General features: G+C 36.3%; 1 protein-coding gene across 2 annotated transcripts in view; it reads right to left on the reverse strand.

Moving 5' to 3' along the window:
- Positions 1 to 6,780: 6,780 nt before the first annotated feature.
- Atp6v1h (ATPase H+ transporting V1 subunit H) overlaps positions 6,781 to 24,922 on the reverse strand; it is a 108,909-nt gene continuing 90,767 nt past the window's right edge. For both annotated transcript variants that reach the window (XM_046428590.2, XM_046428591.2), the window contains one exon: positions 6,781 to 7,118. In XM_046428590.2, coding sequence (XP_046284546.1) covers positions 7,058 to 7,118 — 61 coding nt within the window. In that variant the 3' untranslated portion in view covers positions 6,781 to 7,057. The remainder of the gene's footprint in view (positions 7,119 to 24,922) is intronic.

Here is a 24,922-nt window from a genome sequence, read left to right on the forward strand (position 1 = left end):
GGCAGGCCCTCAGAGGGTCGTGTTCGACACATGGAGATGTCTTGTAGACTTGTGACAACTGCTCAAAACCTCACTTGTGCAATGGTTTCTCCAACAATTTCTCATTTGCACAATCAGAGGAGAGTCACAACCACATGGTCTGATTGATATTGTGTGACATAGGTTTGCCTAACCTTTATACGTCAAAATGTTCCCTAAAATTTTTAGCATTGAAGTAGAAACATTTTAAATGACAAAAATATTGTTTTAGAATGAACATTTTAAAAGAAAGTAGAAGATTAAGAAGGAGACTTGTTCAGTGTTATTCCAAAGGTAGAATTTGGTCCCAATGTTGAAAAATACAAAAACAAAAACAACAAAACAAAACAAAACAAAAAAACTGGATACTGGCTCAAAACAAGAAACACTCTAGCACAGTTTCCAATCAAACAGGGTTCCTGACACTGGTATAGATACAAGTCAAGGTAGGATATGCACCTGTTCTTCTCACCACATGAAATACATTTCATATTAACTACACATTACAGTCTAGTTTCAATCCTCATTTTAACTCTCCCAACTCTAGATGCTACACACTGTTAGAATACACAACCTCTATCAATCCTCAGCACCACATAAAAATAAAATAAAGGCATGCTGTCCATCTACATCTACAAAAAAAATTTTTAAAAAACCCCACAACCTCTAAAATCTTTTCCACTCTGAAACCATATGCTCTGGTACATCTGCTCCCCTTTCCTTACTCCAAAATTGAATAAAGGCCTATCCTCACATGACATACACAGACTAACAGGTTGGACAAAGAAATAAACCCACCTGGATAGCCCTGAAGGATTGTGAACTCCTCCTGCCCTGGCCCTGCAAAGTTCTCTCTCTTACAAGTCAACATTGATCAAAAATACCACCTTCAGGATTTCAGTGTAAGCATGATCAATTGAACACACACATTTATTTCTGTTTCTTCTGAAACCCCACTTGAAAGGCTAAAAGGAATTTTTAAAAAAAAAAATAAACAAAAAACAATAATCAGAAGGACAAATGAGATAATACAAATGCTAGCAGGACATTTTTGGAAGCTGGGAGAGTTGAATGAGTAGTGATTGACTTGGGACTCTTGTTTTTTTCCACTCTATTACAGTCTGCAAAGGTATAGGTGACAGAGAGTGACAGAGTGAGGCCACTTGGTATTCCAGACTAGCTCGTCTCCCTGAATCTTGGGAACTGGTAGCAGTGGGCTTCCTGGAGTGGGCCCGCTCACAGAGTCAAATTTCTATATGCGTGAAGCTCCCTGCCTGCTGCTGTAGTTATGGTATTGATGGGCTTAGGTTTATATTTTTGCTATCTATTTCCTATGTGTCCCCTCTCTTATATGTTCCTTCCATGTCTCTTCTTTTGGGTTAAGCAAGTATTTTGAGTACTCCACTCTATGGCCCCTTAGCCTTACCACTTACTTTCAGTTTATTGTGGTGGTGGTTGCTCCAGGAGTTAGGTATGTATCCTGGAATCGTCAGTCTACTTTGTATTATGTTATACTACTTGATGTCTAATGTGATCACCTTACAAGGGAATAGCCCCATTTCCTCCTCCCTGCAACCTTTGTGCCGTTGCTCCACATATTTTAATACTGTATGTTACAAACACTGTTATTTGGTGCCTTATGTACATTGGCTCCTTCAACCTAGTTCCTGATATTTTCTTTGTTCAAGAAGGGAAAAGGGCAAAGCTGGGAAGGTCCAGCATCTTGGACCAGTATGACTTCAAACATAGAAGTGTTCCTTCAGCAATTTTATCCTAATTTTGCAATAGTACTTAACCCTCTCTCTTTTAAGAACTGAAAGAAAACATGAATTTGGTGTCAGGTTTTGCATACACTATTGAGGGACCTTAACATTACTCAAAGCCCTTTCTTCTCTCCAGCTGACTCTCCCATTGGCAACTTGTTAAGAAAGCCACATCTCTTAAAAACAGAACATCTTGTACAGCACAACAAAAAAGAAATCTCTTCTTGAAATCTGAATGATTTCATTACCAGGTGTAGATTTGGAAAGTAACTTTGCCACCTACAAACTTTCAGTGATCTCAAAATTTAGTCTGAAATATTCTCTATTAGCAAAGGTAAAAAAAAAAAAAAAAAAAAAAACGGGAAAAGGGAAACTTTTAAGTAATTTTCAAATAGATCAAAAGCATTAAAGCCTGGCTCTCTCTTTCCAGGATTTGACAGCTAGAGGTGATGAAAGTATTTAAATTTCAATTACCTGAAATCAGCACCAATTACTCTTATATGGCTAGAAGTGAAAGAAGTTTTTTGGACTGGAGACATTCTGTTACCTGATATTTGTAGTTATTCAAGTGTAAAGTGTGGAAATAAACTTCAACTACCAATGGGAAAGCCCATTTCCATGCATCTTTTAAAATATTAGTGTGAACAAGACCCAAAAGGAGTTTTTGAAGAAAGAAAGATATGATTTTATTCCCGTTTTATAGGACTGTGTGCCTCTCAAAATCTTAAGTCAGAAGTTTTTTTCACATAAAGTTAATGTTCATACCTGCTCAGGTTGATTTTATTATAAATGATTAATAAAAAATATTTTAGAAACTGGTTTAGTTGGGTTTCCTATTGAACTTTGTAGAACCTATTAAGCCCTCATCAAGAAATTCAATAAAATACCCAAATTGTAAACTGTTTTTTTCTAATACATTTCAACTTCAAATAGTGAAATTATTTCTGACAAATTGAGAAAGGACCGATGGTTATGGGATTTTAAGAGAGAAAGGGGACAGAAACGAAGGAGGGCATACAACACTTAACTAAGGGGCTGAATATCATGGAGCTGAGTGATGTCCAAGAACCTAGAAAGCCCTTTTCTGCATGGGATTGTAAAACAAGGAAACTTTTTGGGTTTGGGTTGCAAAAGAGGGGAATTTTAAGTGATTGATTAGGATTCAGCTATAGAGCATGGATTTTAAAAACTCAACTGAAAGTCTGATCACAAAAAGCAGCACAGATTGTCAGTGGCTGGATCACCACATGGAGTCCTGGAGCCTCCTGGTTTTCAAGACGTATTACTTAACTTACATATCCACCTACAAAGCATTCCCCACAGCTCTGTGACAGGAACTCGAGAGCTGTAAGCTAGTCAAATGTATAAAGTTGGATACATATGATGGGATATTTTTCAGCCTTGAAAAGGAAGGCAACTCTTCAACATGCTACAAAAAGAATGAACCTTGAAGATTTTATTCTAGCTACAATTAATCCAGTCACAAAAAGACAAATACTGAATGGTTTCACTTACGTAAGATACTTAAAGTAGCCCAAAATTATACAGATAGAAAGTAGAACAGTGTTTTCTATGAACTGGGTAGGTGGGATGTGGGGAGAAGGAATTAATGTTTAATGGATACAGTTTCCATTTTATAAGATGAAAAGTGATGGCGATGGATGGCAATGATGTTTTCACAACATTATGAATGTGTTTAAAAAACTGAATTATACACGTTAAAAAAAAAAAAAAAAAAAAACTAGTCACCTCAGCAAGCCTGGAATGCTAGGATCTGGCCCTCCTGGTTGGGTACTTATAACACTAGGGAAAGTGTAAAGTGTTAGCTCCCAAACAAGAACTTATAGTTAAGCACCTGTCCTTGTGTCTCAGATGATACACATCCCTTCAAGTTCCTCTTTCTTATTTTTTTCCCCCTGGGGCAGGTACCAGGGATTGAATTCAGGGGCACTCAACCACTGAGCCACATCCCCAGCCCTATTCTGTATTTTCTTTAGAGACAAAGTCTGAGTTGCTTAGCACCTGGCCTTTTTTTTGGCTGAGCTGGCTTTGAACTCTGAACTATTCTCCTACCTCAGCCTCCCGAGACACTGGGATTACAGGCATGCACCATTGCACTCCAGCTCGAGTTGATTTTTGTTCATTTCTGATAAGGCCCTCCAGAGAAGAAAACAAAGTCACCCAACCCTAGCTCTAGGTGACCTAAATTTTGCTCATCATCATCCTAATGCCAGATTCTTCAGGGGAGAATTTAGGCATTGGACCCTCTACTATTTTTAAACATAAAAATGTACAAAGCATGATCTAGAACTGTGCATTTGCAGGAATGTGCCCACCTCTACATGCAAGGGTGAGTCTCCCCACTATGAATATGCATTATCTTCCTAACAAAATTCCCTTGTTCCTTTGTTCACAGAGACACTGCTTTGGAAGTCATCCCCATGCTCTTCTTGCTTGCTATAACTTATCAACCTTCCTTCACTTTTCTCTCTTGGTTGTGCTTATTGGCTTTGCACTTACCAATGGGAAAACCCACTGTGTTTGGTTACATAAACATGGGGTAATGAAGAAATAATTCAATCCTATAATATTAATGGTTTTATGTAAATTTTGTTGATACAGATGTAATAACACACTTTGTAACTATTGGGCTTTGTTTACGCTGACTTTTAAATGCTTATTAATAGCATTTGTCCTACCACGTATACACCTGAGTAGGTTTACATGCATTTACTACTTAGATTTGCCTGGTCACATTTATTATTCTGCTGTTATGTATCTGCCATTCAATTGAATATGTAAACTTCGAGGGTTTAGTCACTGAATATTAATCAAAAGCATTAAGAAAAAAATGGGGGCTGGGGATGTGGCTCAAGCGGTAGCGCACTCGCCTGACATGCATGCGGCCCAGGTTCGATCCTCAGTACCACATACAAAGATGTTGTGTCCGCCGATAACTAAAAAATAAAATAAAAAAATATTAAAATTCTCAAAAAAATGAAAGTGAACAGGTTGAACAGAAAAAAGGTGCCTAGAGATAGTTAATTTTAATATATAGGATAATAATTAAAATATGATGACATGGGAGTAGGGCTTCCCATGTACAAAAGCACTTCTTGGAAATTATAGCACTAACAATTCCCACCAGAATGACTGTCACTGATTTCTACTTTAGAAGTACAGGTTTTTGCATAATGAAACCAAAATCAGAACCTATGATCAGAACTTTCCAACGTTGAGTGTTTAAAAAATTTAATAATTCACAGACCATTAACGGGAAAACTGATCTGCTGAATGTAGAACCTGTAATTACCACAGAGAAAAGCTCTATTTAGTATTTTCCAGGTTTCTGAAAGTAAAAATATCTAGGACTGAGCAATTTTAAAAATTTTAAACTTGTTGTCAAAAAAAATATAAATATATATTGGTCTGACCAAATCACTGACATTCTGGCAAATATGTACCTTTTAAGGAAAATCCCTAAGTCACAAGAACCCACTAACAAAAACATCTTTTTAACTTTTCTACAAGATCTCTATGTTGAAAGTGAAACAATCTTTGAATATTAAACAGGAGATGGAACCTATGAGTATCTTTCTATAGGAGAAACAACAAATGGATTATTAGCCTTAGCAAATTAACTTAACAACTCAACATTCAGAAAACTGCTAGGAATAAGAAGGGGGAAAAATGAAAATGAGAGTCAGAGAGACCAGCTGATGTTTTTTGTTGCTGTTGTTGTTGTTGATAGGGGAAAATGCCTGTCACATATATACTACTAAAGGGCTGTAGTTCCCAAAATTTAGGAGAGGGGGAGAAGTAAGATTTCTTTTGGCAATATTTAAACCAAAATTACTAAAACAAAACAAATGAGGATGTCATGTATTAAAAAAAAGAATCATTTTTTAAATGAGGTACTTTAAATCTGAAGTATAAGAAATCAAAGGAATAAACTAACCTATAGATAAATTTTTTCATGGAACTCCATGAACAAATCTTTTAGACCACAGGATGTTAAAAATTTAAGATTTCAAAGTTCTCTAAATATAATCATTCCCCATGTAACAATGTTTTGACTAATGGTGGACTGCATATTCAATGTAGCCCCATAAGATTAAATGAAACTAGAAAATTCCTATCACACAGTGGCATTATAGCCATTGTGACATCTGAGCCTAACATGTTACACATTTGTGTGGTGAGGCTGCTGTAAATATGCACACAGTCATATAAAAGTAGACCAAGTACAGTTACATGCAGCACATAACATTTGATAGTGATAATAAATAACTAACTATGAGTTGGGCACAGTGGCCTATGCCTGTAATCCCAATGGTTTGGGAGGCTGAGGCAGGAGGATTGCAAGTTCAAGGCCAACTTCAGCAACTCAGCAAGACCCTAAGCAGTTTAGCAAGACCCAGTCTCAAAAATAAAACAGGCTGGGGATATATAGCTCAGTGGTTAAAGTACCATTGGGTTTAATCAACGGTCCCCTACCCGCCAAAAAGACTATGTTACTGGTTTATGCACTGATTATGCTATACTTTCTATCACTATTTTAAAGAATATTCTTTTTACTTGTTTATTAAAGCTTATTGTATAACAGCAAAGGTTTACTGTAAAACAGCATGCAGTTACACCAGCAGCAGGCTCATTCACCTGGTGTTTACCCCATCTCTTTGATTGCATTAAGTGTACAAGTGATTGACCTAAACCATCTAGGTATGTATAGGTGCACTCTGTGATGTTTGCACAACCAAAATGCCTAATGTTCTTCAGAACACGCCCATCATTAAGCAACACAGTATGTATTGCTCACTCTAACAGCTACAGTGTTTGTGTCTGTGTAGATACCCACTAATAAGAGATGATTCAAAGACAATTTCAAAACATTTACTTGCCATTCATTACTTTGCAACAATTCTCCCAATCTGGTTTGAAAGAAACAAGTGACTTTTGTTTAAAGTCCAAGTAAGGAATAAGAAAGAAAAATGAGACGTTTGGAGTGAGAATTCTTTAATAGCTATATTAATTTTCATAGAACAATAAATACAGAAATTGCAAGCAGTATGTGTAACAGAAATATTTTCCTTAGATACAGAAAACACTGTTATACAATTGAACAAGCAAACACATTTTTCAGAAATCAGTACTGGGAGAAGCTACACAACAGAAGAAAATCACAAGTAAAATTAAAAACTATATTCTTGACCCTAAATACTGAGGCTCCCACTCCAGGTAGTCTTCACGGGTAAGGGGAAGTGGAAGAGGCCAGTTCAGCTTCGAGCAGCAGCAGTCTGAGGCTGCTCAGATTGAAGCTGCTTACCAAGGTATTCCCTAGAAAATAAAGAGTAAAACAACATGGCATATTAGAACTAATCTTAGATAAAATCACTTCATGATCTAAAAATTGCTAATAAAACAGCCCTGGAAAATTAAACTTCTCCATATTTCAAAAGTATTTATACTAAATTCTACCCTATTCCTGAAAAAACAACTCATGACACGTACAAACTAGTAACTATACATACAAACGAGGTATTATAAGCTGATGTAATCACTCCTAAGGGAAAGTCTACTTCTCTTGTTCACATAAATGTCTATTTATTACTGCCGCCATTTTTGCAATCTATGTTCAAAAATCTACTTAATTATGATTCCAATGAGGATCTTATTTCCAAAGAAGAGTAAGTAGTAATGTCTAATTTATGTGAAGGCCAAAAGGGAAGCCATCTTAAAAAATTTTATCAAACAGGAAAAATAATATTTGGGGGGCACTATTACTGCTGCTACTTTGGGAAGGCCTGCAATTAGGGAATATTTGTGGCTGCATAGGTTTGTTTTATTTTCTTGTGGGAAAGGGGATAATCTTAAAAAATTCCCAGATCTTGTAATATATATATATATATTTCTATACATCCCTAAGAACTTAAGCCTGAAATTAGATATGCTTCATTTTAAGGAGAGCTTCAAATATTCTAATTTGAACATTAGACTATTTTAGTATGGTTCCTTAGAAAACATTGTAAGAGTGAATTCAAAAACATCATATCATCCTTCAATCATAATAAGCTATGGTTGTTTCACAAAAGGACCCATGTCAAGGACCAGATTTTAAATGTAAGTTTCTAAGACAGCAGGCAAAAGCATGTGGCAAACCCCCAAGAACTCAGAATATGAAATGCTAGGTGATTACAAAGGGTCCTTGTGGATTTTACCCACAGAGGCTTCCAATTACTCCATCCGCTCCAGAGACCGAAAGGGTGGCTCATTCCCCTCCAGACTGAACTAATGTCTAGGGGACAACAGGGTCCTTCACGTGAGAGGTTCTGTTGAAGAACAGTCAAAATAGGAGGACACTAAAACACAGCAAAGGTGAGATGTCCTGGCAGAGAATTTAAAGACATGCCCAACCATGGCTTCCTTCCCAACCCTCTTTTGCTCCTGTTTGTATTCCCACTCAAAAGCATGTATTATGGATAATGGCGTCTCCTACACTCCCATTTTTTCATACATACAACACAGCCCAGAGGCATCTACTTCTTTATGGCCTAATGTGTAGTAAAATCAGCACCTCCTTTTCCATCTGCTAACAAGAATCTATGTAATTTCGGATTCATGGATATAAAGCCGGTACAACTGAGAACTTGTACTCCACAGGTCACATACAGAACTTTGTGAGCCTAACTTGAAGTACAATAGGTCACAAAATGCCAAAAGCCCATCAAGGAAAAGCAGACAGGCTTGTGCAAAGAAGAATCATCAAATTCCTTCCTAAGGGTAACTGCTGAGTTTGTTATAGCAGGTGGCTTGTTAAAATAACAGAGGGAGTTGAATCATGCTCCAATGAAAGGATGTTCTTCTACAGAAAAGACCTAATCTGCACAATATATTGGAGAGAATCTGCTCCTTTAGCTCAGCTTAACAAAACATTGTGTCTGCTGCCCTGATCCCAAGAGAGAACATGCAGTCAACTGGAACATTCCCAAGACTCAGGGAGTCAAGCCTGCTCTGAAACCGATGTGCCCCAAGCACAGAGAATTTGGCACCAAGTGGCTGCAGGCTGGGAACACAGGCTGGCTAGTACCATTGCACCCTTTATCACAAAGTCTTCACGGAAACTTCCTTACAGGGGTGGCCACAGGCCATCCTCCACCATCCTTACATGAAACATCCCTGTGAGATGGGGGTTACCTGCCCCATTTTATAAGGGAGGGACCAGAACCTTAGAAAAATGTCAACAATTGAACAAAGTGACCTCAAGGCTGACCAGAACTCTCATCCCATCCTCCCCAGACTGTGGCGCTGCCTAGCATCTAAGAAGAGCTGGGAAGTTGCAGAGTGCAGACACTGTTCCTATATTTATCAACCAGAAAACAATTAGGGGATAATTAATTACTTCCCGTTAAAGTTATTGTCAGATAAAGGAAAAACAAGTATGGATCTTACTTCAGAGAATTATAATTTATCTGTAAAAAGGACTCCAAAGAGAAATGAATGACAGTAGAGGGGGTAGAGAGAGAAAAGGAGAGGGGAGGGGAGGGGAGGGGGGATAGTAGAGGATAGGAAAGGCAGCAGAACACAACAGACACTAGTATGGCAATATGTAAATCAATGGATGTGTAACTGATGTGATTCTGCAATCTGTATATGGGGTAAAAATGGGAGTTCATAACCCACTTGAATCAAAGTGTGAAATATGATATGTCAAGAACTATGTAATGTTTTGAACAACCAACAATAAAAAATTTAAAAAAAAAACTTCCATTATTTTTCTAAAATAAAGCAAAATATAAGATTAGTAGAAAATATGGTGCTCAACATATATTTACATACTACATGTCAAGTAGTACATGTAAATATGCATTTTCAGGTATGTAACCTTGGGATGAAATAATTTGAACACCTTCCAGAAATTGGATTTAGAATACCTTCAAAATGAAGAGTAAGTTTGCAGTCTCACTTCCCCTAAATGTATCATTCTTTTTTACCAGTGAATTAAACACTCTGATCAAACTGAACAGTTGGCTACTCCCAAGATCCATCAACATCTGAATTTAGAATGACATAGGCAGCTCTTAGAAGGATAATTATTCTTTAGGCAAAGATATTAAAGCGGCTATACTGCCTTTCCAGGAACATATTTATAGGCTTTGTTAAAGTTTCCTGTTTATATTAAATTTCAAAACAAATCTCACTTCAGAAATATGAATTTCCCAAATCTTTGTCAAATAAAATATATTCTTTTTGTAAAAAAAAAAGGACTCCAAAGAGATGTTTAAATGAATTAGCCTGTCTTTCTATGTATGAAGATCAATATAACAATAAAATTTCAACTTTTAATTCACTTAAGAAGTGCCCAATTTGTATCAGCAATCAACAGCTTGACATTAAATCTTTAGTTCTCCTACTCAAGAAGCAAATTTGAAAAGTGTAATATTTTTCTTCTCTTTAACTTCATCCATAACTGAAATCTCTTGGGATCCCAACATCTCTAAAGTTGAAATAAGTGGAAGTCTTGAAGACCTGTTCCACTTGGAAAAATCTAAGGACAAAAGAGATCACACTGTATATGCCAAGAGAGCTTACATCTAGCAAAGAAATACTGAAAACCGCTCTCTGCTTCCCATAAGACACCAAGAGACAGCCGAGATTTGGCAGAGGCAGTCTGAAGGTGACATGTTCTACTGAGGTTCTATTCTGCAATGAGCCAGTATATCTGGAAGCCAGCAGCTAGACTACATTAACCCTCAGAATAACCTTCACTGTATTATAATGAAGCACCATACCATCACAATATATTACTTGTTTAAAGAGGGAAACATTTTTATTCTTTTTTTAAATCTAACTGAAGACACTATGATAGTATTCAACATGCTAACTTCTTCTATATAACTGAAACACATGGTAACTTCAGCAATATAATTTTGTGCCAGGAGAAAAGTGAATTTTCTATTGGCAAACATATTAATCAATGGAAACCACTAAGTCATTCTTATTTTCTCTTACCTCAGTAGAATATCTATCACCTTTGAATTATGTAATTATGAAACAAGTCACTTTTAGTCTTATTTTCTTTAATGCTAATTCACTATCATTTAATCATAAATTTAGTGATCCTTACAGCTTTTCTGATTTTGAATATTAAACACAAAGAAAATGTTGTTTTTATAAGCTAAAAAAAACAAAATTTGTGTTCCTCCTATGAAAACAACAGACCCGTATAAAAATCACAGTGCTCTGTCTCATCTGCATCAAATTTGTAGAAACACGTAAATTCTAAAAGTATTATATAGTCAGACTGTTTCCACAACATTTCAAAATCAGCATAGGAAACATCACAACAAAAACCTACTGTTTTAGAATCTGGAACTACTAAAAACTACATTAATTACTTTGACATACATTTTCTTACTCTTCACAATAACATCTGTAAAAAGTAACGATGAACTTTTTATAGAAAATAGACAATTTATAGAAACTAGAAGCTAGCAATGATAAATGACAAGCTATAAGGTTAGGATAACTAATTAATGGTGATAATTGTATTTATAATCGAATCTGTCAGATTTTAAAACTCAGTTTTAATGGACTGTGAAATGAAAAGGAAAATAAGAGAGACAGTAGTTTTCACTGATCAATATGTTTGCCAATAGAAAATTCACCTTTATTCAGGCACTAAATTATATAGCTGAAATCACCATGTGTTTCAATTATATAGGTAAAGTTAGCATCACCATCATAGTGTCTTCAGCCTCAGTTTCAACGAGCAAAGAACTGCCTCATAGCACCTTATTCTATCTCCCACTGCTTGGAGACATGTTATTGGATAAAAGTTAGAATGAAGAACATAAGACCTTCACAGTATGAATCCTCAATTTATTTTCTCAAATATATTTTCATGGGGCTGGGGTTGTGGCTCAGTGGTAGAATGCTCATCTAGCATGCACGAGGCACTGGGTTCGATTCTCAGCACCATATAAATGTAAAATAAAGATATTGTGTCCACTTAAAACTTAAGAATAAATATTTTAAAATATACATATTCATAGTCATTTAGCCACTTCATTTTATAGCAGTATCTAAATCCAAAGATAAACAGATTAGCAAGTCTGTTTGATGATTGTCCAGTGAAAAGCAATTGGAGTGAGCTGGGGATACAGCTCAGTGATGAAGTACTTGCCCTGCATGAAAGAGGGCCTGGGTTGGATGAATGGAAGGAAGGGAAGAGGCAGGAGGGGAGGAAAGGAAAAAAGTAGTTGGAGAATCTAGCGAGGAAGTTAGATCCTGAAAGAAGATGTATATCCTTCTAAAGGAAATGTGCTGAGACACTAATAGACAAAAACATTAATAGTTTATACCTAACAGTTACTCTCTAATCTAAACCAGTACATTACAACAGAATTGTCCAGTGAATTATGAACTACTTTTTTTTAGAGTCTGCTTATAACACAGGACAATTCTACTAAACCTACCATAAAGTCAACATTTTAGAAGGGTAGTTCACTGTTTTAATGATATGTTGTGAAAAATGATTAATGTTTTATAATTAAACCTAAAAGATTTCCTAGCCTACACAATTGGCCTTTAGAGAATCATTTTCCCATGAGATACACAAAAACTAAAATATATCAAAACATGTAGGCCAATTGTTTCTTCAATATGAATTACAATCACCTGCAATGAGTTTCAGAGCTATATAAAGAACAAAGAGGGCAACTTTGATACACTACATAAAAGGCAACAAGAGTTTTAAAAGCTTGTCTGATTTTGCAACATAATGAGAATATCAACTGTAAATTTGAGGAGTGGCTGACTTCCTCCCTCTTGTTTTTCCCCATATCCACTGGCCTCCAGGTCTTGCCCATCCGTCTCCTCAGCACACAGAACCCGCCCTATCCTCTTCACCCAGACCCTGCCTTACTGAGTCATATGCTCCCCATCATGGCTTGGATGCACCTGCAGCCTCCTCACTGGCATTCTTCCTCCTGTGTTACCGTCTCTGATACAGCAGCCCCCACTCTCTCTAAAATGGTCTTGCTAAAATGACACTGTTATTATTTTTATTATCACTTGGTAGTTATCCCCTGCCTTCTGAAAAGAATTCAAACTTCTCCGCAGAGCAAAGATGGCTTGTCATGAGGTCATTAGATACATCTCCAATTTTACTTTTAGCTTCATAACCAGACTCTAGTTATACAAAGCCACTGGTAACTCCCCAAATGGACTGGGTGCTCTCTACTTCGGGGTGTCTGCATACACAGCTCTCTTTCCCAGCACCTGCCTCTTCCTCCTGATTCCACCTCCCCCCTTACTACCTATCTCTTCAGCTGCTAACAGCTGCCACCTACTCTCTGCCCAGAACCTGCCAGGGCCTGGACAAGGCCCACTCTTTATAAGTCTTGTGTCTTCCTACAATATCACAATTAAGCCTATGCTTGTTGCCCCCACCACAGGATGAACAATCTAGCTTTCACCCCAAAAGAGATTCAGAAAAGTTAGATATGTTCAAATTTGAAAACAAACATAAGATTAAATAGTATGTGATTAACAGACCTACCTCTTTCTCTCATCAAGTTTCTATCAAAAAAAGTTTCAAATCGAATTCAAATTAATTTCATTTAAGTAGATTTTATTATTAACTATTTTTTCAGTTAATAAATCATCAATAAAAATGGCACAACTACTTCCAAAGGTTTTAATTTCTTAAACATTTAAAAACAAAAAATTAGCCAGGCGCAGCAGCATGTGCCTGTAATCTCAGCTGCTCAAGAGGCTGAGGCAAAAGGAACGAAAGTTCAAAGCCAGCCTCAGCAACTTAGCGAAGCCCTGACTCAAAAAAAAATAAAATAAAAAGGGAAGGGAAGATGGTGGAATAAAGAGGCTGCTTCCCTGGTGGCTTTGAGGCATGAAACCAAGAAAAGCAGACAGGCAGCTTTTCAGCAAGGTGGGAGAATGAACAAGAATTAGGGAGGACTCTACTGGAAGTTAATACTGGACACTTAAAACAGATTGGGGACTCAGGAGATCGAATATAATAAAACAAGGGAAAAGTCCCCAGCCTCACAGTTGCTGCAGTGGCTGTAGATTCAGCCAGAATGGTCCCTCCATGAATGCAGTAAAGCAATAAGAGAATTAAAGGAACCCCCATTCTCCGGAGGATTGAAGCATGTTGGGGTATGGAGAGTTTAGAGGTCAGAGTCACTGCCTGAATAAATAGTAAGCTGCACTGCTCAATATCCTTATACCGAAAAGAAGCCATCATCTCTCTCCCTGAGGCATGCAGGAGACATCGGAAGGAACCATTGTGCAGCCACAGAGCAGAGGCCAGCAGCCAGGAGAGCTGATTTCTAGCAGACCTGAGGCTGGCTCAAAAAACAAGTTAGGCAAACTCGCATGGAGTGACAGGTAGTGTACCCAAGTGACCAGAAGAAAATCAAGAATGGAGAGAGGTTTACACAGGGGAATACTGGTCACGGAAACCCACTTGGCTTCCTTCTCACCTTCCAATCCAACTGCTTGCAGGACCAGCTGGGAAAGAAGCACCTGACCAGAATTTGAAAGGGAGGGGGTGGGAGAGATGGAGTTTGTAGACTGAATCAGAGACTAGGAATCATGGAGTCTGCAGGAGACGCAGTGGACTAAGAACAGGCTCCTTACACCAAAGAAGGGAACCCAAAGGAGATTCCTGGGTATGGTCTTCCAGTATGGACTAGCAACTGCTGGGCCCTGTAGTGCACTGACTTAAAATCTCCAGACCAAGTAGCATTCAACAGAGAGACTGGAGTATACCTGAGCCTATACCCTGCCTCACAGAGTTCCACCCCCAGGATTATTAATCCTCTCACCCTAGCAACCCCACCCACCCTGAGAAGGGAAGCTGAGAAACTTTTGAAATTCAACAGAAACAACTTATAATTTTTCATCGAGATTTATTTTTTCTTCTTTTTCTCTCATATTTCTACCATTTTTGAATCAAATAGTTGTCATGTATCAGTTTATTGAGGACTGGATATCTGAATAATATCTTTCAGTTTTGGTTTGTATTCGTTAATTTTTACTTTTTTCTATTTTTCAATTTTTTAAATGTTTACTTTATATATATATATATTTTTTTTCTCCCATTTATCTGTTTCCCTGATTCTCTTTCTCTTCTCTCCTGCTACAGCCCACCTCTATTATTCCCTCATTTACTCTTCCTTTATTTTTTTACTTCTATCTTCTCTCCTCCTTCCTCATAAACATCACATCTACAACTTCTGTTCTCTTTGTATCCACCACTGGAAATTGTAAAATATTTTGCAAACTTACTGTTTTTACTGTAGGCAATAACTGAACACATCATTTCTGTTTATTGTGATAAAACAACAGACGTCTTGGTAAGGGCTATTTGGTTTAATGCTGTATTTTGTTTGCATTGGTGGCTGTTATTATTTGTCTCCCCCTTAAAGATGAGGTACTGGGAATGTTCAGGGACACTCTAAGTCTGCAGGATAGAAACTATACTGCCTCAGATCCACAATGTTAGATGGGTAGGCACACAAACAACATGAAAAAGCAAGAGAACAAATCACACCAAACAAACCAAGATGCTCCAATAACAGAATCCATTGATACCACAGTGGAAGAAATGTCAGAGAAGGAGTTTAGAATATACATACTTAAATTGATCCACAAGGTAAAGGATGGTATAAGGAGTGAAATCAGAGATAAAATTCAGGAGGTAAAAGATCACGTCAATAAAGAGAGATTATGAGAAGAAATCAAGCAGAAATCCTCAAAATGAAGGAATCAATAAACCAAATTAAAAATTCAATGGAAAGCATTACCAACAGACTAGAGCACTTGGAAGACAGAGTGTAAGGCAATGAAGACAAAATATATAATCTTAAAAATAAAGTTGACAATGGAGAGAAGATAGTAGAAGACCATGAAGAGAACTTTCAAGAAATATGGGATAACATGAAAAGACCAAATTTAAGATTTATCAGGACAGAGGAAGGCACAGAGATAAAAACCAATGGAATGCAAAATCTTTTCAATGAAGTAATACCAGAAAATTTCCCAAACCTAAAGAATGAAATGGAAAATCAAAAACAAGAGGCTTACAAGACCCCCAAATGTACAACATTACAACAGACCCATATCAAGGCACATTATAATGAAAATGCCTAGCATAAAAAATAAGGATGAATTTTAAAGGCTGCCACAAAAAAATGTGAGATTATGTTTAGGAGAAAAACAATTCAGATCTCAACTGATTTCTCAACTCAGACCCTCAAAGCTAGGACGCTTTGGAATAATATATACCAATCACTGAAAGAAAAGGGATGCCAACCAAGAATTCTAAACCCAGGAAAATTAAGCTTCAGTTTTCAAAATGAAATAAAAAACTTCCAGGATAAAAAAAAAGGTTAAAAGAATTCAAAACTAGAAAGACCACACTACAGAACATTCCTAGGAGAATATTTCATGAAAATAAAATTTAAAAAAAATGAAAACCAGCAAAGAGAAGGACTATACTAAAGGAATAGTCAAACAAAGGAGAAACTCATCCAAATTAAAAACTGGATAAAAACCAAAATGACTGAGAATAAAAATCATATCTCAATAACAACATTGAACATAAATGGCCTTACTAATCAATCAAAAGGCACAGACTAGCAGATTGGATTAAAAAATAAGACCCAACAATATGCTGTCTCCAAGAGACTCACCTTGTAGACAAAGACATCCACAGAATGAAGGTGAAGGGGTGGGGGGAAAAAACCTATCACTCACATGGATCATGCAAACAAGGGGGGGTTTCTATCCTCACATCAGGTAAAATTGACTTCGGCCCAAGTTAATCAGAAGGGCAAAAAGGAGGAATTATACATCAATGAGACATAACAACTGTTAATATTTATGCCCCAAGCAATAGAGCATCAAACAAATGTACATCAAACAAACCTTTCTCAATTTCAAGAATCAAATAGACTCAACAACAATAATACTGGGTAATTTTAAAACATCTTTCTCACCCCTGGATAGATCCTCCAAACAAAAACTAAACAAAGAAGTTATAAAGCTAAGTAATACAATCAATAATACAGAATTAACAAACATATAGACTATTTCATCCATCAACGATTGAATATACTTTCTTCTCAGCAGCACATGGAACCTTCTCTAAAACAGACCATATCTTATGCCACAAAGCAATCACATTAAGATCAGAAAAAGAAGAACAGATCAACACCAAAAGTAGTAGAAGGCAGGGAATAAAATCAGAGCTAAGATCAATGAAATTGAAACAAAAGAAACAATTCAAAAATTGACAAAAAATGGTTGGTTCTTTGAAAACATAAATAAATTGATAACCTTTAGCCAGGCTAATGAACAGAAAGAGAAAACATGAATTATTAAAACTCATGATGAAAAAGAAAATATCACAACAGACACTACTGAAATACAGACGATAATCAGAAACTATTATGAAAATTTATACTCCAATAAAATAGAAAATATTGAAGACACTGACAAATTTCTAAAGACATATGACCTACCCAAACTTAATCAGGAGGACATACACAATTTAAACAGATCAAATTCAAGCAATGAAATAAAAGATGCCATCAAAAGCCTACCAATTAAAAAAAGCCCCAAACCAGACAAATTCTCAGCCAAGTTCTACAAACCTTCAAAGAAGAATACCAGTACTCTTCAAATTATTCCATGAAATAGAAAAGGAGGAACCCTTCCAAACTCATTCCATGAAGCTAATATCATCCTGATACCAAAACCAGAGAAAGACACACCAAGGAAAGAAAACTTCAGACCAATATCCCTGAGGAACATAGATGCAAAAATTCTCAATAAAATTCTGGCAAATTGCATACAAAAACACATGAAAAACATAGTGTACCACACGATTAAGTGGAGTTCATTCCAGGGATGCAAGAATAGTTCAACATACGGAAATCAATAAATGTTAATTTATCACATAGATAGACTTATAGACAAGAATCATATCATCTTAATAGACACAGAAAAAGCATATGACAAAATATAGCACCCCTGCATGTTCAAAAATACTAGAAAGACTAGGGATAGTAGGTACATACCTCAACATTGTAAAAGCTATCTATACTAAAGCCAAAGCCAACATCATTCTAAATGGAAAAAAAATTGAAAGCATTCCCTCTAAAAACTGGAACAAGACAGGGATGCCTTCTTTCACCACTTTTATTCAACATCATCCTTGAAACTCCAGCCAGAGCAATTAGACAAAAGAAAGAAATTAAAGGGAAACACATAGAAAAAGAAGAACTCAAACTATATGTATTTGTCAACAACATGATTCTAGATTTATAAGACCCAAAAAATTCCACCAGAAAACTTTTTGAACTCATTAATGAATTCAGCAAAATAGCAGGATATAAAATCAATACCCATAAATCAAAAGTGTTAAGAGGAATTAGGAAAACTACCCCATTCATAATAGCATTAAAAAAAAACTGGGAATCAATCTAACAAAAGAGGTGAAAGACCTCTACAATGAAAACTACAGAACACTAAAGAAAGAAATTGAAAAAGATCTTAGAAGATGGAAAGATCTCCATGCTCTTGGATTGGCAGAATCAATATTGTCAAGTGGCCATACCACCAAAAGCACTATGGAGATTTAATGCAATTTCTAACAAAATCCCAATGACATTCTTCATAGAACTAGAAAAAGCAGCCATAAAATTCATTTGGAAAAATGAATAGCCAATGCAACCCTTAGCAAGAAAAGTAAGGCAGGAGGCATCAGACCTTAAACTATACTACAGAGCTATAGTAAAAAAAAATTAAAAAATAAAAATAAAAAAAGAAGGCATAGTATTGGCACAAAACAGACAGGTAGACCAATGATACAGAATAGAAGACACAGAGACAAACCCACATAAATACAGTTATCCCATACTAGACAAAGGTGCCAAAACTATACATAGGAGAAAAATAGGAGAAAAGATAGCCTCTTCAACAAATGATGCTGGGAAAACTGGAAATTCACAGGTAGTAAAATGAAACTGAACCCCTATCTCTCACCCTGTACAAAATTCAACTCAAAGTGGATCAAGGACTTAGGCATTACAACAGAGATCCTGCACCTACAAGAAGAAAAAGTAGGCCCAAATTTATATCATGTCGGCTTAGGAACTGAATTCCTTGACAAGACTATTAAAGCGCAAGAAGTAAAATCAACAATCGATAAATGGGATGGAATCAAACTCAAAAACTTCTTCACAGCAAAGAAAACCATCAAGAATGTGAAGAGAGAGCCTACAGAATGTGAGAAAGTCTTTGCCACCTGCACCTCAGATACAGCATTAATCTCCAGGATATATAAAGACCTCAAAAAACTTAACACATACATACACACACACACACACACACACACACACACAGACAAATAATCCAATCAATAAATGGACTAAGGAATTGAACTGACACTTCACAAAAGAAGAAATACAGTCAAACAAATATATGAGAAAATGTTCAACATCTCTAGTAATTAGAGAAATGCAAATTAAAACTACTCGGATATTTTGTCTCACTCCAATCAGAATGGCAATTATCAAGAATACAAGCATAAGCATTGGTGAGGATGCAGAGAAAAAGGTACACTCATAAACTGCTGGTGCAACCACTCTGGAAAGCAGTATAGAGATTCCTTAGAAAACTTGGAATGAAACCACCATCTGACCCACATTCTACTATCACATGTATAACTAATTAGAATGAATATATATATATATATAATAAAAAAGAAAAGGAAATTGAAAAGATGCTATTTCACTAACTAGATTGGCAAAGATTTAAGTAATTTGATAATATCCAATGTTATGTAAGGCATAAGAGAAATGAACCCTCTTATAACATGTTGGCAGAAATGTAAATTGATATAACCTCTGCCAAATTATTTTGGTAAAACTAGACAGATTACTTAAATCCTGTATGGTGGAAATATAATGACATGATTTATTCAGGACAAAGTCATTGCCTTAACCTGTCTAAACATTACCACAAAACATTTTATCATAATTTCATTATCTGGATGTCAACTATATTTATATTGGTATGTATGCACAGAAGAGTTAAACTTAATGATTTATAGAATCATTTCCTTTAAACTGTATTTCTAATCCAATGAGTAAAGAATCTAATAGATTCCAGCATTGGTAATTATTTTTCAGGTTTGGCAGTCATTTAGATGACTCTGGTTTTAAGAATGAATGTTATAGACCCTTTTGATGCCTGTGTCTACTTGTTCTGTTAATTGTTATGCAGCTATACTATTCATTGAAATATTAAAACTCATTCAAGAGGAATTAATTAAAAAATAAAAAGGACTGGGGATGTAGCTCAGGGGTTAGGCACCCTTGGGTTCAATCCCACATAACCAAAACAAACAAACAAACAAAAACACAAAAAGTTCTGGACAATGCCAATGCCATGAGAATTGCCAAATATGAATTTTCAAGGTATTACAAATGATTTTTCTAAAATTCTTATAGGAGGAAGGGGCTTTTAGGGGCATAAACCCACCAATAACTACAGTTTCCTCAATCGTCTAGTGAATGCAAGTTATTTGGCCTAGAAAAACTAAAAATCAAAATGCACATAATTTTAACACATAGGAGTATAAATCAGGTTTAATTTCTAGGACAAGATTGCCAGCTGCTATGCCAATATCCTTTATCTCTCTTTCCTAATGAACAGAACACCTGAATTTTACTAGAGACGTGGCCTATCAGAGCAAAAACTTCATTTTCCAGTTTCTTTGAAGCTATGTGCAGCCACCTGACTCAGTACTAGACCAATAAGGTTTAGCAGAAGTAGCAGGGGTGACTCTTGGGAGCCTTCCTACTGCCTGGAACACCCACCACCACCACCACTCATACCTATGAGGATGAAAGCCACACACTAGAGGCGGCAATATGCAGGGCTGGAAGAATCCTGGACCCTTGAGCACTTTCAGTTCTAGTCTGCCCAAATTCCCACATTTTGATGTAAGAGAAACAAACATCCATCTTGTTTAAGATATGGTTATTTGGGGTTTCTGTTATATCACTAGCTGAAACTATCCTTCCCATTATTTCTTCTCTTGAATAAAAATATTAGTATCTGTACTAGATACACACTGGCAAGTGTATACGACTAGATCAGTCAACTGGGGATCTAAAAGATATTGCATCAACAGCGTACCACACACAAATAAATCCAAACACAAGGCAGTAGAACTCAAGATTTTTTTTTCCAAATACTGAACTTCAGAACCTTTCCTCAGAGTCTTATCTCAATATGCAGCAGTCTTGACCCAACTTTCACCTGACTGCTCACCTATTATTTGTGACCCCCTTCTCCTAATTCTCATCTACATAGATGAGCAGAAAGACAACTGAGATAGCTACAGGGCCAAAACAAACAAAAGTTTAGTAACAAACAATGCTGGAGACCTTGAGTATCCTAGAAAATGGTCAGCAAAGTTAACATAAAACTATGACTATACAATAATGTTCCATAACATACACAAAAAGAGAATGAGAAACAAACAAAACAACTGGAAAAAAATGCCAGAGTGTGATGACTTGTTTTTATATTACCCTTTAGAAAAAACTTTAAGTTTCAAATAAAATATGAAAGATGTTTCTAAACGAATAATATATGAGCAAGCTGCTCTGCAGAGTACTGATCATTGACAAATTATTTAATGAGTGAAAATTTTAATTAGTAAAATTATTTATTTTAAATAAGTAAGACAATTTATACTCAAAACTATCCAAAGAAAACCTGATTAAAAAATTAAGATATCTATTCTTTGAAAATGTTACTTTTTCTAATATTATTCCACAAATGGGAACACTTTCCACAACAGTACAGAGTCTATGTGTACCACAATTCTATACATTTTCTTGTGTTTTTAATAACCCACATGTATGCCCTTATTATGATATTTGCTCTCGTTTAACATAATATGAAGGCAAAATAATTTCTAATAATCATTTTCTCCAAATGTGAAGCTTTTATTTTCCCTCAAGCTTTCAGGAAATTATTGGTCCCTACATGGCACAATATAAAAAGCCCATTCTTATACAGTCTCTAACTTTTGATATTTTAAATTTAAGGTACTTAAAATATTTGATTTCATCAAGGTAAGAAGTCAACAAGACTGAAGTAAATTAGTACTATCAAATTCTGAAGTGATACCAGAAGGAACTTAAAGATATTAAAGAACAAAAGCACAAACTACTAAAATATTTTATCACCAGCAAAAACTTCTATATACATGAAACTCTAAAGTACAAAAAGACAAACTATGAAAGTAGTATTAAAAATCTCCAGCACCACAAAATGAAATGTGACTAAGAGTCACATTACTTCAAAGAGACTGCAAGTGGTAAAAAATGTTTTGTTTTGTTTTGTTTTTTTAATATATCATGGTAAATAATACAGCTAATTCCAAATCCAGTTACTTGGGAGAGGAAAAAAAAACAGGTCAAATTGCCAAATTAAAATCACTACTTATAAAAAAAATCTGAAATGGACATTTAAAGTAAATTTAATATAGGTCTTTAAACATATCTTAAACTTCTAACAATAAAGTTATACAATTAATTTTCTTAATTATTAAATGGGCATAACAAGAAAAGTGATCAGATGAGACAGACATTGCCCCTGTAATTTAAAAAGCCAAGATACCCCCAAAAAGCAGCAAGTCATATTCATTTAATCTGCAAAATCTGAAGACTTACTATAAGACCTATCTTTGCTTGATTAAATTACTCATTATGCATTCTGTCTACTCCTAAAAAGATCTGGAAAAATACTTAGTGGATGGGAGTCTGGTGGAGGTCCAGTTTCCCTAGAAATCGTTTGTTTATCCCCAAGGTGGCCAGTCACCTTTCCTTTCAGTGGCAACAGAAACATCACCCTAAATATAAAAGTTACATTGGGAAATGGACAGAAAGGCATCTCTTTCCATCAACAAAGAGCCAGGAGCAGCAGGCAGTGATTAAAGGAAGTAAAGAGAAGTGAAGGCAAGACAATCAACCTACTGGGGCCTATCCATTAGTTCCTAATTGATCTTCAGGCCTTGGGAAAGCAATGACTGATTGCTGGGTAAGACCTGAACACAGCAGGCCTCTCTGCACAAAAGTCAGGGTATGAGAGGAAGGAAAGAAGGGAAGAGATTAAAAAAAAAAAAAAAAGTCAAATCATTCAGCAAATAGCAGCAACTGAGACAAAAATAGCAAGGACTTAGGGGCAAGAAAGAAAAAGAACAATATGGACAGTAAGCAACAGACATGGACAAGGAAACCAGGAGAGAAGAGACAGAGTGGACAAGCTTCACAACAGTACCACTTCTGTGGCAAAGCAGAGCCATGAAAGGTACTTTGGATGGGGAGGGGATACAAGCAACCACATGCCTGAAAGGCCCCCAAGGATGCATTACTGAAAAGCTCAATAAGTGACACCAAGATTGGAATTGGGGTCACACAGATTGAGGTCTAAATCCAACTCCCATAAGTGGGAGAATATGAGCAATTAACCAGGCTTCGTATCTATGAACACCAGGCTTTGTATCTATGAACATAAGGACAGTAACATCTACCGTGAAGAGACATGAAAATAAACAAAGTATGTCCCAGGCTGGTGCCACCTGGTGCCTCACTAACGTTGATCTCTTTCCTTCCATGGTTTGAATAGGAATCATCACACTGCGTCCCCATCTGTTATCTTTACACACAATAATTGAAAAAGACTGGCAACACTCTGAACATTCTTAACTAGTCATATCATGTGCTTACCTAGCAGAACTAGGCCCTGGGTTCAATCCCCAGCACCACAAAAATAAAATTAAATTTAAAAGTCACAATACTTTCTACCTACTACCTAATCTCATTCCCCATGACCAAATTACAAGTTTAGAACACAAAAAGTTAAAAATTTAGCTATGAGGAAAATAACTTATTTAGCATAAATTGGACACCTTGCCCAATCTACCAATATTTACCAGTTCATTTCAATAAATATTTATTTGCTGAAATTAGTCCAGACAACAGTTGTCTAACCTCACTATTAGAAATATCAGGAAAGGAAGTTTGTCTGCTCATTTACTGCTACAAAATCCCCACCTGATTACTCTTTCCTGAGTAATAATCCCACCCTGCCTCTTCAGGGCCTCTCTCCATCAATTTCCCAGCACTTCGATCTTCATTTCTACCATTTTAACTCCCTGCTGGCAGCATTTAGACATCTTCTACTTAAAAAAAATTATAATAATACAAACCCAATCTCCACCTCAGGCTCCCACTAAATGCTGTCCTCTTTCTCCCTCTCTCACTGAAGTGTCTTGAAGAAGATGCCCACATGGCTTCATTTGTTCTCTATCACAACCCTTGACCTGCTGCAATCTGCCTTCTGTGGCCCCCCAAGGGCCCTGGTCCAGACAACCGCTGGCATTCTTGCTACCACATATGAAGTATGCTTCTCAGCCTTCCCACTGTGTGTCCTCTTGGCTTATTTTACACTGAGGACTACTTATCCAATCCTTTTTTATCTTCCATTTCCCTAATGGCATATATGCCTGGTTTCCCTCTAAGTTCCCATCATTTCTCTTTACAGTATGGAAGTCTTTCTCCTCACCTCTCCCATTATATAAAATCCACTCTTCTTCTCTGGGTGCCTTGAATGTTTTTTGTCACAATGCTTTTTAACCTTTTGTGGGTCACATACCTCCTTGAGAATCTGATGGAAAGCATGGACCCTTCCCCCACTGGAGACTAGTTCAGGGAAACTGTCCAAATGCCTCCTGGGGGAAGAGCCCCTGTTCTACATAAACTTTTGGGGGGTAAGCTTGCCCCCTTCCATGAATTCAGTTCTTACTCCACTCATTAAATCTATTATTTTTGCTCACATCTTGCTTCAGAACACCAACCCTATATTTCTTTGGCTATAACACAAACACATAAAATTCAATTTGTCCAAAAACTGAACTCACTGCCATTTAAATCCCGTTTCTCCATCTAAATTATTGTATTCATAAATGAAACATCCAGTTCTAAGTCAGGAGCCTATCCGCCATGCTGGATCTGACTCATTCACCACTAGCT

Source organism: Marmota monax, unplaced genomic scaffold (genome assembly GCF_021218885.2).
Source record: "Marmota monax isolate L192 unplaced genomic scaffold, Marmota_monax_Labrador192_F-V1.1 WCK01_AAM20220418_F8-fsc00044, whole genome shotgun sequence".
NCBI lineage: Eukaryota > Metazoa > Chordata > Mammalia > Rodentia > Sciuridae > Marmota > Marmota monax.